Source organism: Ailuropoda melanoleuca, chromosome 3, assembly GCF_002007445.2.
Source record: "Ailuropoda melanoleuca isolate Jingjing chromosome 3, ASM200744v2, whole genome shotgun sequence".
Classification (NCBI taxonomy): Eukaryota; Metazoa; Chordata; class Mammalia; order Carnivora; family Ursidae; genus Ailuropoda; species Ailuropoda melanoleuca.
Window position 1 is genome coordinate 7,365,144 of NC_048220.1, and position 16,929 is coordinate 7,382,072.

Consider the following 16,929-nt stretch of genomic DNA (forward strand, 5'->3'; position numbering starts at 1 on the left):
CACCTCAGCCCGGCGCGACGTGTCCGCCCATCCCGGTCCCTCGGCCCGCGCCCCCTCCCCACCCGCGCGGCCCTGCGAGTCTCCTCTCCGCCGCCGCGGGTCGCCACGCGAGGACGTGGACCCGAGGGGGGGGTCACGGGAAGGCTGGGGGAGGGGCCGCTAAGGAGCGGGGAGGCAGGGGACCCTCCCTCCGAAATAGAGCTGAGGAATTGGACTTGCTTGCCAAGGTTGACGAGGGAGTCCACCCCCTGGCTGGAGAGCTACCGTGTCGTCGATCGCAAGTACCCAAAACACGCTCCGGGCTAGGTGGGAAAGAAAGAAAAAAAAAGTGGAAGTGTTTCTTGAAAAGAATGTAAATGTACTGTGATGCAAATACATTTTCACAAAGGACACTCGGTGCTCGAGCAAGATTAGGGAGACGATGGAAGGCCAGGGGACCCCTCTTCGATTTTAAAATCAAACATCTCCTTTAAAATAATATATTCGGTGCAGAGACCGGACGTATCATGAATGGCTCCTAAAGCAGTAATTTAGACGGTTCTAATCAGGCTGTTAAAACCAAATCGAGGCGTGCACTTGAAAAGAGCCTACTGGTTGGGGAAACGCGTTTCTATGCTATGCAAGGCACTCAGCAGGCTTTGTGGACGACACAAAGTGAATATGAATGAAATTAAGTGTGGGGGACAGAAGAAAGGCAAGTATAGAATCACTCTGTCTCATTATAAACGGACCCAGGGAATAATTCGGATTCAAGGTTATTAAAGGCCTACATTTCTCAAAGACAGGTCTTTCCCCATGCTCCCACCCCCATTTTGCTTCAATATATGTGTGTCTATATATTTAAATTTACTTGTGCCACCTAAAGTCTTAAACATCCCTGTTTAAACTGATTACACTGTATTAACAATGTTGTTAGGGAGTCAAAATGACAGTTCAATCACCATTGTTCAAAAAGAGGTAGAAAGCACCTTAGAAGCCAACCTTTCGTGACACCGGTTGGGGAGAGGAGGTTCATTGAAGTATTCTGGGACAGAGTACTTCCTACACTTTTTATTGCTTACTCGAAAAATTTTTTTCTTGTGTTTGCTATTGAGTCTCTTAGTCACTTCATCTCAGCTATCCTAATCTATTTTCACTGGCTCTTCTTGACCTTCAAAGACTTCAAGAATCTTAACCTAATATAGCCTTATTCACTCATTGGTATCATTGCCTCTCTTCTCTACATCTTCCCACGAACCCAATTTCATTGGCCATTTCTATGTGGATGCCTCCCACATTTCCCTAATTTTATATACTGAGAGCAAGTTCTGTTTAACATCCTTTGGCCCTGTCTAACATGCAGCATGTTTGAAACTCCTTTCAAGCGTGCTTTTCAACTCCTGGAGGTTCTATTTCTGCTGTGAGGCCACCTAGGCTCCAAAACCACATCCACCGTGGTCTACTCCTTTCCTTTGCTTCATTCTCAAACCTGTCTACCAAATGCCAAATGTGGTACCTCCGTATCTTTTATGATCTCCTGCTTTTCTATTGCTATGGCTACTACACTTGCTTAAGCATCTTTTTTGGCTAGATTACTGCAGACCCCCTAAATCGGCATCCTTGGTTCTAGCACCCCACCCCCACCCCCCACCTTGGGGTGAATCCTTTATTCACAAACACTAATTCATTATCCTAAGGCAACAACTAATCATATCATTTCCTAGTCAGATATTGTCAATAACCTTTTTTTTTTTTTTTAAAGATTTTTACTTATTTTGAGAAGAGAGCCCGTGCACAGGAGCGCACAAGCAGGAGGAGGGACAGACTCCCCACTGAGCAGGGAGTCTGACGCAGGACTCTATCCCTGGACCCTGGGGTCATGACCTGAGCCGAAGGCAGACGCCTAACAGACTGAGCCACCCAGGCATCCCTTCAATAACTCTTACTTCCAACACACAAGGTTTGTCAAGTCTGGCATTCAAAGTTCTCCAACTTTTGCCTGCCTGCCTTCCTTCCTTCTTTCCTCCCTTTCTTTTCTTTTTCTTTCTTCCTTTCTTTCTTTTTACAAATATATCTTCCAGCAAAATGGAATTAGTCACTATCTCGTGTGTACCCAATTCATTCTTTTGCTTAAGCTTTTCCTCGTGACTAGATTCTAGAAGGCCATTTCCATATATCCAAATCTTACCTTAAGGTCTTAGCTCAAATGCTTTTCTCTCAAGAGAGCTGTATCTCGCCCTGAACTGGGGCGATAATCAGCATCCTTCTTAGGGCACTTATTACATCAGAGCATGTAATGCAGTTGCTTATGCGAATCATAATGTGACACAGAGAAAGTTTAGGACAGGCTCTGCTTACATTTTATTTTTATATCCCCCTCAGTGCCCAGCACACAGTGCCTTGTGTATGCATGAATTACAAAGTTAGGAAAAACAGAGGTAATTGGCTAGAATAATTTGATTGCTAGGTTTTCTCGGGATCCTGGGGTAGTGAGTTCAACTCCAGCTGACTTCTCTCAATTGTTTTTGGTTTCTGTGCAAAGGACCCCTGAATTCTTCCCAGAACAGTTACACTGCTGGAAAGGAGGAGGAGGAGGAAGGGGAGGAGGAGGAAGAGGAAGAAGAATTTAGAAGAAGAGAAGGAAAATGATTGACAGTGCAGGCTCTATTAACGTAAGAAGAATACCCGGATCCAGGGAAGTAGTAGTTGGACTGTACTGGGCGTTGCCCAGGGCAATGATTATCACGTTTTCAGACACTGACATTGGGTAGATATCCACAGAAGGGAACGAGAGTTGCTAAAGTTCTGGAAGTAATGCTCTATCCGTCCATTCGACACATTTTTAAAAGGCATGTGCTCTCCGCCAAGCACTCTTCACAAAATGAAGGCTCTGCCCTTCCAGGGCTTATGCTCTAGTAAGTGTGGGGGTGGGGGTGAGGAAGGCAGACACGCCAACAAATATTACAGTATACAGGGAGAAACGGACACATAATGTACACAAAATATAATGGAGACAAATATGGCAGGAGAAGCTGGGTAGAGAGGGTGGTGAGGAATTGTCATTTTAGGGATTTCAGGGGAACACTTCCTTGATGAAGTGGTATTTCAGCAGGGACTGAAAGAAGTGAGTGAGACTTGTAGCTGTCTTGTGGGGGAAGTTTACCGGTAGATGCAAAAGCCCTGGGAGGAAATTCTAAGTGTTTGATGAACATGGATGTGGGCAGCAGGGCGTGGAAGTAGCGACTACAAATTAAATAGGCCCTCGCTGGACAACGGAAGCCATTCAGGGATTTTGGCCGGAGAGCAAGCAGATCAAGGGAAGCCAATTAGCTGGCTATTAACAACCATCTGAGAGATAACAGTGGCTTTGGCCAGAGTAGGGGCAGAAGAGAGAAATGGTTGTTTTTATAACAGGTTTTGAAGGTAAAGCTGTCAGGATTTGCAGATTTGGAAGTGGGTTGTTAGAGAGGGATCAAGATTGAGTCACAATGGGGCACCTGGAGGGGGAGGGGGGGCTCAGTAGGTTAAGCATCTGCCTTCAGCTCAGGTCATGATCCTTGAGCCCAGAGCCCCGAGTCTGCTTCTCCCTCTCCCCTTGCGCCCCCCATACCCCCTCTTGTGTTCTCTTTCTCTCACACTCTTTCAAATAAATAAAATCTTTAAAAAAAAATGAGTTCCAAAGACTGGAAGGAACAGATTTGCCATTGATTTAGAGAAGATTTAGGGTGACTGGGGATGGGAATGAGGAAAAAGATAACTTTTAAAGATCTAGGTAATAGAACAAACAGTAAACGGTTGGAAGAGGCAGGAGGAAGAGAAGACAGGAAGACAGTTGTGTAAGGAATAGAGCCATCTCAAAATGATAGGGCCTTCCTTATGGTGATCGCTGCAAGTAGTCAACATACGCTTCATGTGTATCCGCCATGGGGACACACAGGAACTGTGGATTTATAAGGACCCTTCTAACTTGCTTAAACATTCGTGTTTTATTTTTTATTAACATTATGTAAGAAAACAGAGGTACATCTATTATCTGGTACCAAATCTTTTTGCTTTCCATTATTTCTAAAAATTCAAGTTAAAAAAATCAAGATTTCAGTTTAAATCTGAAAACCTAATTAGAACAAAAGTGCTAAGAATAGGGATCTTGTTTCATACCAAAGCTGAGGGCATAACAGGCACTTAGTATGTGAGTGAACAAAAGGAAGGTACAAGTAGAGTTGTTTCAAGGCTTTCGATAGATTTTGCCTAACTGCCCCTTGAAGATGTAGTGTCCATTCATATCTCACGCACCACGAATATGACGGGACTTATTTCCGCACAACTTTGCCAATACTGACACAGATACACTGCTTCCCACTTGTTTTCCTACGACTTCCACTGTGACAGGTGACAATTAGCACCTCATAGTTATTTGGGTAAGTAATGGGGCTCTATACTTTTTGTGCTTTATTAGGCATCTGTATTATAAATTTTAAAAAAATTTAATAAAATTTTTAAATTTATAAATTTTATAAAATTAAAAAAATTTTAATTCCAGTATAGTTAACAGTGGTATGTTAGCTTCAGGTGTACAAAATAGTGATTCAACAATTCCATGCATCACCTGGTGTTCATCACAAGTGCTTTCCTTAATCCCCATCACTACTCCACCCATCCCCCCACCCACCTTTTTTATGAATTGCATTTTAATGTTTTTGCTCATTTTTCAGATTTTTTTCCTCCAACTGAAATTTCTTCATACACACTGGATATTAAAACCGTACACACATTGCAAATATTTTCATTTTCCGCCATATAAAACCTTAAGATTTCCTTTAATGTTGCTTTGCCACGTTAAACACTTTGCAAGTCATATTTAAAAAGTTCATTCAATATATAATGGATTTTGATTACATATGTAAGAATATGTACTAAATATTATGTGTGGGTACCAAATAAAAAACCAAAAAGCATCCAATTTTCAGGCACATTACAACCATGAAAGGTGTTATATGCACATTTAGAATACAGTCTGCAGAAGGGCTGTAATAGTGGAAGTTCGCTGCGTGTGCTTCTGAGGGAGAGTACCCTGAATGGTTCAGACAGGCTTTAAGGAAAAGTCGAAATCAGAATTAGGCAGAGAGGTAAGCTTTGAAGCGGGGGAAGTCCTACATACATTTCCACAAGTGAAATGCATGGGCAGATGTCAGAAACAAAGCACAAGGCACATTCAGGGAACAGTGAATAGTCAGCGTGGGTTGGATGATATGGTAGAGAAAGACTACACCTGCTGAACAGTTTTGAATACTTTCCCTTCCATTATGTGGTCTGTAGCTGACTTCCCCAGTGCCAGAAGCTTACCCAGGATATTATAATCCTTGGGAAACGAAGCAGAAGCCGCAGGAAGGGCGATTTTCAGTTTCATACCCCCTGCACACCAGAGACCTGCCCACTTTGGGTTTCGCACAGAAATCACGTTGACTGACGCCATACAATCTAAGGCATGGTCTGCACTTTCAGTTCTCTAATCCGAGAAGAACAGGTATTTAAGGTCCCTTGAGGGTTCAAACTTCTAGGAAATCATATTCCACGAAGTATCAAATCTTATTTGGCTCACACATAAACATGCTCAGCTTACCTTAGACACTAACGATGGGGACCTCACGATGAAATCCTTGGCATGGATAGCATCAAAGGTGGGAGCACAGGACTCCACTAGTATACAGCTGGGTCACCACTGCACAGTAGGATAAAGCATGACATCGCAGACATCGATTTTCTCATTACCTTTGAAAATAAACACTCAGAATTCTTGTATATATCTTAGATCCTGTTTGGACATTCCATTCAATTTATTGGAATGCTTTTTGAAATGCTGCATTACCATTATAATACAGAATGATATAATACAGAATCTCACTTCAAGCAATTAACAGTCTAATAGAATCAGGGAAAATGGGACTTTTAGTCATAGCATGAAATACATATGGAACCTAAGGCTATCCAATTATTCGAGTAAACGTTTTCAAGTTAGAAAACAGATTACAAAAAACTCAAAGATGTTGCCAGGTTTACTGAGTGCTTCTGACAATGTAAAAGTAAGACATGAAGCAACACCACAGTTAGAACCATTAGGACTCACAATCATTTATATGATAGGACTGAAAAGAGTTGTGTGACTCAACTGTCACAATTTGTAAAATTCCTTCTGTTTTCCCAATAAAATAATTCTAAACCACGCATATTCTCTAAAGCAGCTTTTCAGTGTGTCAACATGCATTGTCTTGGCTATGTTTGCTAGAAATTAGCAGGAATCGCTTTTTTCCTCCATTATCATCTGGCAAAGGTATAAAACCAAACCGCTTAACTCCTTCTGCCAGCTAGGCTGCCCCCTACTGGCGTGTAAGACACAAAGCCAGCAGGTCAATGGGACTATTGCCTAACACTGTAGATCTAACCGTACAGGAGAAAAGGCATAACCCATGGCTCAAACTCCCTGAATATGCACAAAAAAGAATCCGTTAGAAAACTGACTTTCACAGTGGGGAAAAAAGCAGCTGAGTGTTCTTTCTACAAGTAAACAATTTCAGTCACTGAGAACTGATAACAATTCTGGTTGGTAACAGTCTTAGTCTCTTTTTCAACTCCTTGGTGGCCGATCTGGAGCAGTAGTTGTCGTAATAATGGGTAAACTGTAAAGCCAATCTTTTATGATGATTTGTGAATTAATACAAATCACATTTTTGTGAGTCCATCTACTCTATGGATTTCTTTATGCATAAACATGATTCACAGTGGATACATGCTGTGTAGATCACATACACAAGTCTCTTGTCACAAGTATCAACTTTTTCCAGAGCTGCTTCCTTTGTGGAGATGCTTTTGGGTAGCAAGGGCTTTTTCTCTGCACTTCATCCCCATGCCTGAGACTTGCAGTAATGTAGGACCAGTTTACCGTCACTGCCAAAGCACTACAAAAAGAAAAAAAAAGGCAAAAAATTAAACTCCATGTAATTTTTATTATTCCTAGATGAAACTAAGGAAACAATGTTACGTATATCTTAAATACCCTCATCCGCCCGCGTAAGTTATCTACAAGACTATTTCTTTCAAAAGATCCAAGTTACTCTCGGACTCATATCAGTAATCACAAATGTTTAATAAAACCCAGCATTTTAGGCACAGGTGGGCTTGCGTATTACCTTGTCCCTTTCCTACATCTCTGACTATAAGGTATGTACTGTTTTCTAGTAGTGGTGCTAGTGTGTACACTCAATGACTATGGCCACTAAACACCAGAATGTTGAATAAAGTCATTACGTAGCCTTCCTTTTCAACGTCTTCGGGGGCAGATCTGGATTACTGTACTTCAAAGTCATCTTCTGTTGGTATTATTCATTTCTTAATTCTTCCATCACTATAATTTCAGATCCAACTATGTTCTAAGTGTTAGATATAACAAATAATTCTTTTATGACAGCTAAGAATGGCAAATCATCTCTTAAAATGTTCTGAGTTTATGATCACGTAATAGACACAGATGTCAGACTCCATTAGAAAACAAAGTACTGATGTATTACCTCATAGAGGGTTCCAACTTCCTGGTCTGGGGAGGGGGCAAAGGACTGATTCACATAAATAAACTGCAAGAAAGAAAAAAAGATGATTCATTTTTAATGGTATCCTGATTAATCTTCACTTTTCTGGGTTCAGTCAGCTATTTCAATTTGTCTTCAGAATTGAAAAAAGCTGTCCTAGACTCCTTTAATTCTAATAACTTACTCAACTAATGAGATCTCTCAAAACATCAATCATTATCTTCCCTCTGGAGGATTCAAAGTGACAGAATTTCTGGTCCTAGAACAGTGGTTTCCGACTTTTAAATATTGTTTTTACAAATAGCATTTGAAGGTTTATTGAAGAAAGTAATTACTGGAAATATTAATTTTCGCACTTACTCGTAATTAAAGACAGAATTCTCCTAATGAAATTCTACACACAGCCCAAAATCAAGAAATCTAGTATTTGAGCTATTTGTGCACTTTTCTGGAGGGGGTGGTAAATGACACACATGGCTGGAGAGATATATATACATATATTTTTACCTTTATCACCTCTGAAAACTCTCAAAGGTACTGAACTTCAAGTGAAGAACCACTACTATTAAGTCACTTTCCGCCATGTGAGGTTAAAAAAAAAAACCAAAGTAACATAAATGAAGTAAAAAAGTAACATAGTCTTGTTCTTTAAAGGATTCACTGTTTAATGCTTCAGTTAGTCTATTTTTACTAAAACACTTCTAGTACTTAAAACATTTCTGGGCGTGCCTGGGTGGCTAAGTCAGTTAAGCAACTGCCTTCATTCAGCTCAGGTCATGATCTTAGGGTCCTGGGATCAAGCCCCACATTGGGTTCCCACTCAGTGGGGAGTCTGCTTCTCCTTCTCCCTCTGTCCCTCTGCCTGTTTGTGCTCACTTTTTCAAATAAATAAATAAAATCTTTTAAAAAACCAGAAACAAAGCCAAAAAACATTTCCGAAGATCCTGAAACAAAAGGCCACAGTGTCAAAGTGGCTTTTGATAATTTTCTTTTTTAGAAAACAAAAAACAGTATTTGCAGGTAATTCAATTTTCCTTTGTAATCAAATTCTAAGACTAAAATTTCCTGGGCTTAACATAGTCTTAAAAGAAAAAAACAGTACTGGAATAGGTGCCTAAGAGACACTACACGGGTCCAGCTATAAGAAGAATAAATATTGCTTCCATTTCTCCCCGAGGCAATACAGTGTGGTAATTAAGAACAGAAGCTCTACTGAGATAGATCGAGGTTTGAATCTTGGCTCCAAATACAAATAACCTTTCTCACCCTCTTCCCTTATTTGTAAATGTGGAAAATAACAGTACCTGTGATTCATGGGGCTGCTGGGAAAGGTAAAATGAGATAGGACATATCATGTATCAGTGCCTGGTGTATGTACTCAACAGACACTAGTTATAAGGATTAAATTATTTCAAAATAGTCCATGCTTAATTATCAATTCATGGTTAAGACTGAGTAATGTTCTAACATAAAAACTCAGAAACTTAACAGAAATGTGTGCATTTTAATGTGAATTTCCTATAATACATACATAATAATTGTGTTTAGCTCCTGGCACTTTGAGTGGACAGAGGTTTTACTCTTGGTACATTTTAAATTAGGAGAAAGGCTCTCCATGACAGTTTATTTTAGCAAATAGTCACTGAGTGTCTCTTATGTGCTGAAAACTGCACAAAGTGTGGCCTCTCTCTCTCTCTCTCTAAAATAAATACTTTAAAAACTAGCTTTGTTGCATATAAAATTCGTATCTTACAATTTCTTTCCTTATAACTTTGCTATCAACATTTGACGATATTCTAATTTTCTTTCAAAGTCACGTCCTCTTTTTTCCCCTATATGTCCAAAGGAGGTTTTTGTTTTATTTCAAGCCTGGTTAATCTTACCAGAATATTTCTTGGTGCTTGCTATTCTTTGTTGATATTCTCAGGTAATTTTTCAATACGTAGTTTCAAATCTTCCTAAGAAATTTCCCTTGATTTTTACTTTTAAATATTCGTTTTGTTCCTTTGACTTTTCAGGGGTTCCCATTATCCATATGTTCACTGTCCTTTGTTCATACTCAATTATTTACCTCCTTTTCTGAAATCTTTTTTTGCCTTTCTTTTTGATTAAAAAAAATTGGCCTTTATTTGGCTCCTGGGTGGCTCAGTCAATTAAGCATCTGACTCTTGATTTCATCTCGGTGTCGGTGAGATCAAGCCCTGCATCAGGCTCCGCACTGGGCGTGGAGACTGCTTAAGATTCTCTCCCCCACTACGAAAAAAAAAATGGTTTTTTTTGCCTTCTATTTTTCCTAAGGCATCATTGGTTATTTGCTCTTATGTTTCTGAACATATCCATTTCTGAAATAACTTTTATTTGTAATTCTCTCCCTGAGATCTGTCACTCAGTTGAGTTTTCCTAACGCTGATTTCTGTTGTTCTTTCACATCTTGTATCATTTTCTTAATGTCTTTTAGACAAGTTTTGAAATTTAAAGTTACAGTTATTGACCTGTATCACAGGCATATCTTTCTGGCATGCTTTGTCTTTAGGAATGTTATTTTTCTTTCTTATAACATTGTATGGGATTTGACCTTGATATTTCTCCATTGCTTATTTCTTTTTTTTAAAGATTTACTTATGGATTTGAGAGAGAGAAAACACAAGTGGGAGGGTCTGAGGGAGAGGGAGAAAGAATCTCAAGCAGACTCTGCGCGAAGGGCACAGCCTGACGTGGGGCTCGATCTCACAACCCTGAGATCGGGACCAAGCAGAAGCCAAGAGTCAGACGTTTAACCAACTACACCACCCTGGCGCCCCTCCGTTGCTTATTTTTGTATGTACTGAGCTTTCTTCAACTTTAGCTTTCCACTCTGTTCTCCTCCACGTTGATCTGGTCTTTCTCTTTCCTTCTTCTCTCATGTTCCTAACTCTGTTCAATTTTGTTTCACTTCCAGAAGTTCCTCTTCAGTGTGGAGTCTTGTCCTGCGAGGGAGCCCTACTGACTCTGTTTGGAGAGCCCTCTGGGGCTAGACTGCTCCAGCCCCTTCAGTCCTCCTTGAGGCAGAGGCACTGTAATCACCTGCTACTGGAGAGAAGGAAACCCTCTCAATTTCAGCTACCACACTTAAATTGGCCTCCTCTACCTCCCAGTGAATACCTGCTGGCTAGATCAGGTTCTTCTCTCAGTGCTGCCACGTGCCAATTCTATTGCTTCTTTCGGCACATTTGGTGATACCATGCATTTTAGGGTTCATGAGGATACTCCTTCATCTAGGCTTGTTCCGAATACCGATCAACTGTTTTTTGGTTTTGCTGTCTAGTCAGCAACATTTTTGTGTGAATTTGAAGATCCAATCATGCCTCTGACACCACTGCTATCTCACAGAATCCCTAACATTGTATTTTCCTTCACATCCATTCTGTTTAAAATACTGTGGGGTACAGCTAGATGAAAGTCAGATGTGAGTTCTAGTTCAGTCTAGGAAACTGACAAAATGATTCTACTTTTGTTTGTTACCTATTGCTTAAATGGAAAGAACTAATCAGATTCACTAAAAAGGTTTAAAGTTCAACCATATGAAATTGCTATTTTTATGTTATAATGGTTGACTGATGGCAATTTTACATGCTTCAACCTAATACATATGGCTTTCAATCAAGTCCTTTCAGACTGCAGAATATAGGCAACACAAAGAGTCAAGACTCTAACATTAACATAGGACATAGCATCATTTCATTTTCTATTCATAGATTTCTTATAGTAATGCCTCAATTACTTGGTACTCTTCTGGTTTTGTATTTCATCATCTCTTCAGGCTGCACCCTTAGTACAGACAGCCTCTGCTCATTTCTCTCAAGTCCATGTCCTCGGTCCCCTAACTTCCATTTAGACTTGGATACTAGTCAAGTCCTCTGCTCCTGAGGTTCTAGCTACCATATGCATGTGGATGACATTATAATCTTCCACCCATCTCTGGTATTTTTTAAATTAAATTCTATATGGCACTCTTACAAAGCAGGCTTTTCTCACTCTAATTGATCACAAAGGCAACTTCCTCTGGAGGAATCTTTGGCTCTATGCTATTCCCACCTCAAATACCTTCTAGTGACTGACCTACCTTGTACTTACTTTTGTACCTATAACCCCTTCATGAGAGCCACTTACAGCCAAACTCTCAGATCAGTTTCTTCCTCCTCAATGAAAGAAATTCCAACACATATCACTTTAATAGATTAATTCACTCATGTTATGCATTCTTACTTCTAAGTTCATAAGCAACTACATCCTTCCCCAACACTAATACACACAAACTCTTAATTTATATTTTAAAAATACTTAGTGATTCCTCATTTACCTAACTATTCATATACTACCTGTGTTAATACTGACCAAGATTGTGATCTGCAGATAAAGGTGTATGATATATTATTTATAACATGTGACCAAAAAATACCAAACATATGTAGCCATTTAAAATTCTGTAGTAAAGGGACACCTGGGTGGCTCAGTCAGTTAAGTGCCTGCTTTTGGCTCAGGTCATGATCCCAGGGTCCCGGGATCCAGTCCCACATTGAGCTCCTTGCTCAGTGGGGAGCCTGCTTCTCCCTCTGCCTGCTGCTCCCCCTGCTTGTGCTCGTTCTCTCTTTCTCTCTGACAAATAAAATAAAATTCTGTAGTAAAATACCAAGTTAAAAACAAATGACATTTAAAATATTAATCCTTAGAATTGCCACCACAAAGTGCTTACCATGTACTATATTATGAAATAGGTATCTCTCTTAGTTCTTCCATGACATCGCAAAAAATATATTGCTTACCTCAAGCAGATTGGGAAGGAACACTGATAGCAAAACAAATTTTAAAAAACCCAGAACTTCTCCGTACTAATGTTTTATGAGAGATCTTTCTGCATGGGCATTTAGTGACTTGAGAAAACAAAAAAAACAAAAACAACAACAACAATACAGTACGTAAAAAAAAAAAACCAAAAAAACCCCAAACCCCAATACAGTAGGTAAAAAAGTAGTTCACACTGTAAAAGCAAATCTAAAAATCATTTCATTTTGGAGTTCCCCAGAATTCAATAAAGTTCAGAAATTCCATCAACAAAAGAAATAAAGACATTACTAAAGGAACATATGTGGCTCCATATTCATTTCTAAGTACAACAACTATTCATAGTTGCCTAGGAACTACTTGAATTTATGTAGGGAAATGATCACCGTTGCTCTCATACCAACTGTTCAGACGCCACAAGCTTAAGGAATTTTTTGATGAAGTCAATGAGTCCTTGAATGGTTCGGGTTCGCTCTACAGCCCACTTCTTTGTTTTCATTATAGGGGTGTCTCCCACAGCCTTCAACAGGACATCAACTGTCAAAGAAAAAAACACAGGCAATTACACTGAACCATCCAAAGAAAATGTGATATAAAAGACTTCAGAAAACTTAAACAATTAATCGAAACGCTGTTTACGTATTTATGATACTGGAGGCATGTCCAAGATGTAGAAATGTTAGGTAATATTCTTTCTCATCATGCTTTTGTGGATTTCTTCCCTTGATTCTATAGTCCCACAAAGGTCTCCCCATGAAACTGACCTTTAAAATGCATTTGGATGTAACAGACCATTCCAAAGAGAAGAAATGAAGATAGAAGAAGAAAAGATAGTAGAAAAGAAAATAAGAAAAAATACATTAGATAATGTCATGTCTTTTTTCAATGACCAAACTAGTAAAATTACAACAATAAAAGTGTAGACAATATCACCGTTGGGAAAGCAAAACTGTATACCCTTTCTGGAGAACATTATGGTAACAGATATCCAAATACTTCAAGATATACTTTGACTCAATAACACTTCTAGGAATCTAGTCTAAGAAAAGATGAGATGTGAAAAGAGTCACTTAGAAGGATTTCACCTTTGTTGAAGATTTTTTATTTTTACAGAAAAACAAACAAAAAAAAACCTTGGTAAACCTAAATATCCAGCAAGGATATTTAGAAGATTGGTTAAATAAAGGATATTACACTCTCTGACAATTTATAAAGCACTAACATTCTAAACTCCCTGGGTTCAAAAATCCTGATTCTGCACTTGCTAGGTACACATATTGGGATAAGCTTTTAATCTCCCTGAGCCACAGTTTCTCCATTTGTAAAATGAGGATAATACCATCTACCTCACAAGGTTGCTGTGAGGATTAAATTAGTTAATACATGTACTTAGAACAGTATCAGCTCATAACTCATACTTACTGAACCTTAAGATTATTAAGCTGCCACTAGAGAAACATTATAAAAGCATACTTAACAGTATGACTAAATTATCAAAATGTACTAAACACAAAACAACATGTACAATAGGATATCAATTTCATTAAAAACACTACAGACACATATTCACAGAAATGTGGAATATGCACCAAAATACTACTTCTCAGTAGTGACATTATAGACGATCACTGGATTTTATTTGTGCTTTTTGTAACCATGAAGTTTCCTACAATAAACTTAATAAAGTAACAAAAAGTATTAAAAAGAAAATACAACTAGGAGCCAAAAGATTTCAGATAGAGAAATCAAGTTTCAATAATCTAGACAGGGATCCCTGGGTGGCTCAGTTGGTTAAGCTTCTGCCTTGGGCTCAGGTCATGATCCCATGGATCTGGGATCAAGTCTTGCATTGGGCTCCTTGCTCGGCAGGGAGCCTGCTTCTCCCTCTGCCTGCTGCTCCCCTGCTTGTGCACGCTCGCTCGCTCTCTCTCTCTCTCTCTCTCTGACGAATAAATAAATAAATAAAATCTTAAAAAAAAAATCCAGACTACTACAATCAAAAGTAACACTGAAACCAAAATAGTGTACTGCTGCCCCCTAAAGTTAGCTCTATGCTACTACATCCTCCTTGTCTCATTTTTTGGTATTAAAAACTGAGATTCCTACCACTTCACTGTAATCGATTTATTCAAGTTTGCCCCTGGAATGAAGGCACCTAGAACAGAGGACACAGACAATTTATCTTCCTGCTAAAGTTTATCTTCCTTTCTCCATTTAATAATTATAGCTTCAGTTATTTAAATATGAATGAATTGGGAGATAACAGAAGATTTTGGTTGACTCAGCTTCCATACCTCCCTTAATCCCTTGGGACCTATCAATAACTCAGTTGTAACTGGGTATTTCAGTAAAGTGAGGCAGAAAATATTGTGAGTTATATATACAACTGAAGGAGGAAGAGCGGGAAGGCATGAAGCTAGAGAAGGAAAGTTACTTACTGTAGTTATAGCTCTTTTTTTTTTTAATTCTAAAGGTGATTTGCTTTGAGTTCTCAACCATAGCTATACATTAGAATCAACATTTACAAGAATACAGGTATCCACATCAATTACATGAGGATCTTCTGGAAGCAGCTCTCCCAAGTAATCTTAATTAGTTCCTAAGGACTAACAACCTTGGTCAGCTTCAGGAATCTTTATTCTTCTGTAGCTTAAACTAAAGGTGGAGCATATGAAATAGTGAAGCTTCTTCCATCAGAAGAGGTCTTCAAAAAAGGATGACCACTTCAGGGTAGAAATTCAATAGCTAGAAACTAAGTTTTTCATCACAGAGGCAAACTCAAATGCTCCCAAGTGCCAGAAAATGAAAATACTACTTTTCAATGGTGGTTTAAAGAAAGAAAAAACTATGCAGACCAAAGAAAACATGCCATACAACCTGAGGCCGTATCTGGGTTATGGGCCATTCATTTTTTGCTTCTGTTTTACTCAGCTATCTTCAGGGTCAAGTAGTAAGCTTTTGACTAAGGCTGTCAAAGCCAACCCCCCGCCAAACAAACAAACAAAAACACTCCACAACAACAAAAAACCTTTGAAAAGTCTGTTTCTGCTTATAGTAAAATGAAGGAAAAAAAGAACAAGAATCTGTAAAAATCATGGAATTCTTCACAAAGACTCTAGTGCTTCTTTACAGAAATAATCACAGGTTTCTGTCACTCTACTAGGACATCACGTGGAAATGACAGAATAAGTTTCCCCCCAAATGTGGAGGTGGTCTGACTTAAAAGGGAGAGGGTGCCAGGAGACAATTCTCCCAAAGCAGCAGAAACTGAAATTCTACTGAAAGGCTGTGAGATCACAGAGTAGAAAACATGCCATAGCTACACTTTAAAACTGTGGACTGAGAAAAACCGAGGCCTAGGGTCAACCAATCCAAATCAGAAATCGCTGATTTGAGGATTTTCTCAGAGGCAACTCTACATAGAATGCTCAAGGACAAGTGACTTCCTTAGGATTTTCCCTGTTTTACAATGGGGAACCAATTCTCAAGCAATGAAGGGTTGATAACTAATTCAAGCGATGAAATGACTCGCTTATAAAGGTTCCAAAATGGTCTTGGGGGGGGGGGAGGCGATGCCTATGCTTAGATTTTCTCTTAACATTCTTCATACTTGGTAAAATTTGTTTTTTGGTACACGGAGTGAATTCACACGGACTTTGATATAAGAAACAGCGAACTAGCCGGAAGCGTGGATTCTAATCCAGCCTTGCTACCGACCATCCCTAACACCTTAAGTCATTAATCAAATAATTACGTCCCATAGTAAGTCCCTGGGGTCACCCGAGATCCCACTGAGCTCCCACCTTCAAGAAGCCGCAGTCCGGCCAACTCGAGTGGATTTACCGTGGCAGCCACGGACCCGCACCTCACCGCAAAGGTGCGTCCAGAGGCGGCTCTCCTGAGCAGCACTCAACTCAAAGGTCCCGAAAGCCGAAAACTACACTTCCTCTGTCCCCGTTGGTCAAAAGCCACGACCGGGACCAGCCCTCCTCTAAATTTCGCTCCTTTATTGCCCGCCAGGGACCTAGTCGGACGCAATCTCAATCAACCTCCCGCCCCTGCCTAGAAAGGAACTGCTCTCAACATTACTTTTTTTCTTGGTGTCTCCGGCAGGTTCTTCTGTCCCCGGGGAGACCGCGGCGGAAGAAGGGGGCTCCGGAGTGGCTGTTTCTGGGGAGACCTCCGTAGGTCCTTCGCCATCAGCTGCAGTTGAGGGAGGGAGCTGCAGCACGGAATCCGGCTCCTCAGCCATCTTGCTCAGTGGCAGGCGAGGGCGGAAGTAGTGGCTCAGCGCGTTGGGTGGGCGGGCTTTACGCCGGGGGCGTCGCTAAGGTGGTGGTGGTGGGGGGAACCCAACCTAACGGTGAAAGGTGGAGTTGTCGGTTGGTCCTCTATGTGGAACCTGTCGCAGAGCCCCGACTGTTAATACCGCAACTAAGCTTTTGCACATCAACAATCCTCCGGAAGGAGTCTGCAAACCACTTACCCGCGCGCCGCCAAGTGCGCAGGCGCCTCTCTGACAAGCGGCCGCGGAGCCGGAGATGTTTCC

General features: G+C 40.2%; 1 protein-coding gene across 4 annotated transcripts; it reads right to left on the minus strand.

Annotated features, from left to right (window-relative positions):
- Positions 1-3: 3 nt before the first annotated feature.
- On the minus strand, positions 4-16,858 carry ATG12 (autophagy related 12). 4 transcript variants are annotated; one of them, XR_002144447.2, is made up of 6 exons: positions 16,470-16,848; positions 12,781-12,917; positions 7,542-7,604; positions 6,784-6,932; positions 5,600-5,698; positions 4-302 (listed from the first exon to the last, which is right to left on the minus strand). XR_002144447.2 is itself a non-coding variant. In XM_002928337.4 (4 exons), exons 1-4 carry the CDS (start codon positions 16,630-16,632, stop codon positions 6,873-6,875), a joined length of 423 nt encoding a protein of 140 aa, XP_002928383.1. In that variant the 5' UTR covers positions 16,633-16,848; the 3' UTR covers positions 5,779-6,872. The 4 variants fall into 4 exon arrangements, 2 of the variants coding, with proteins under 2 accessions (XP_002928383.1, XP_034511784.1); XR_002144448.2 differs by having other exon boundaries at positions 5,600-5,748; XM_002928337.4 differs by lacking the exons at positions 4-302; positions 5,600-5,698 and having other exon boundaries at positions 5,779-6,932.
- Positions 16,859-16,929: the final 71 nt, after the last annotated feature.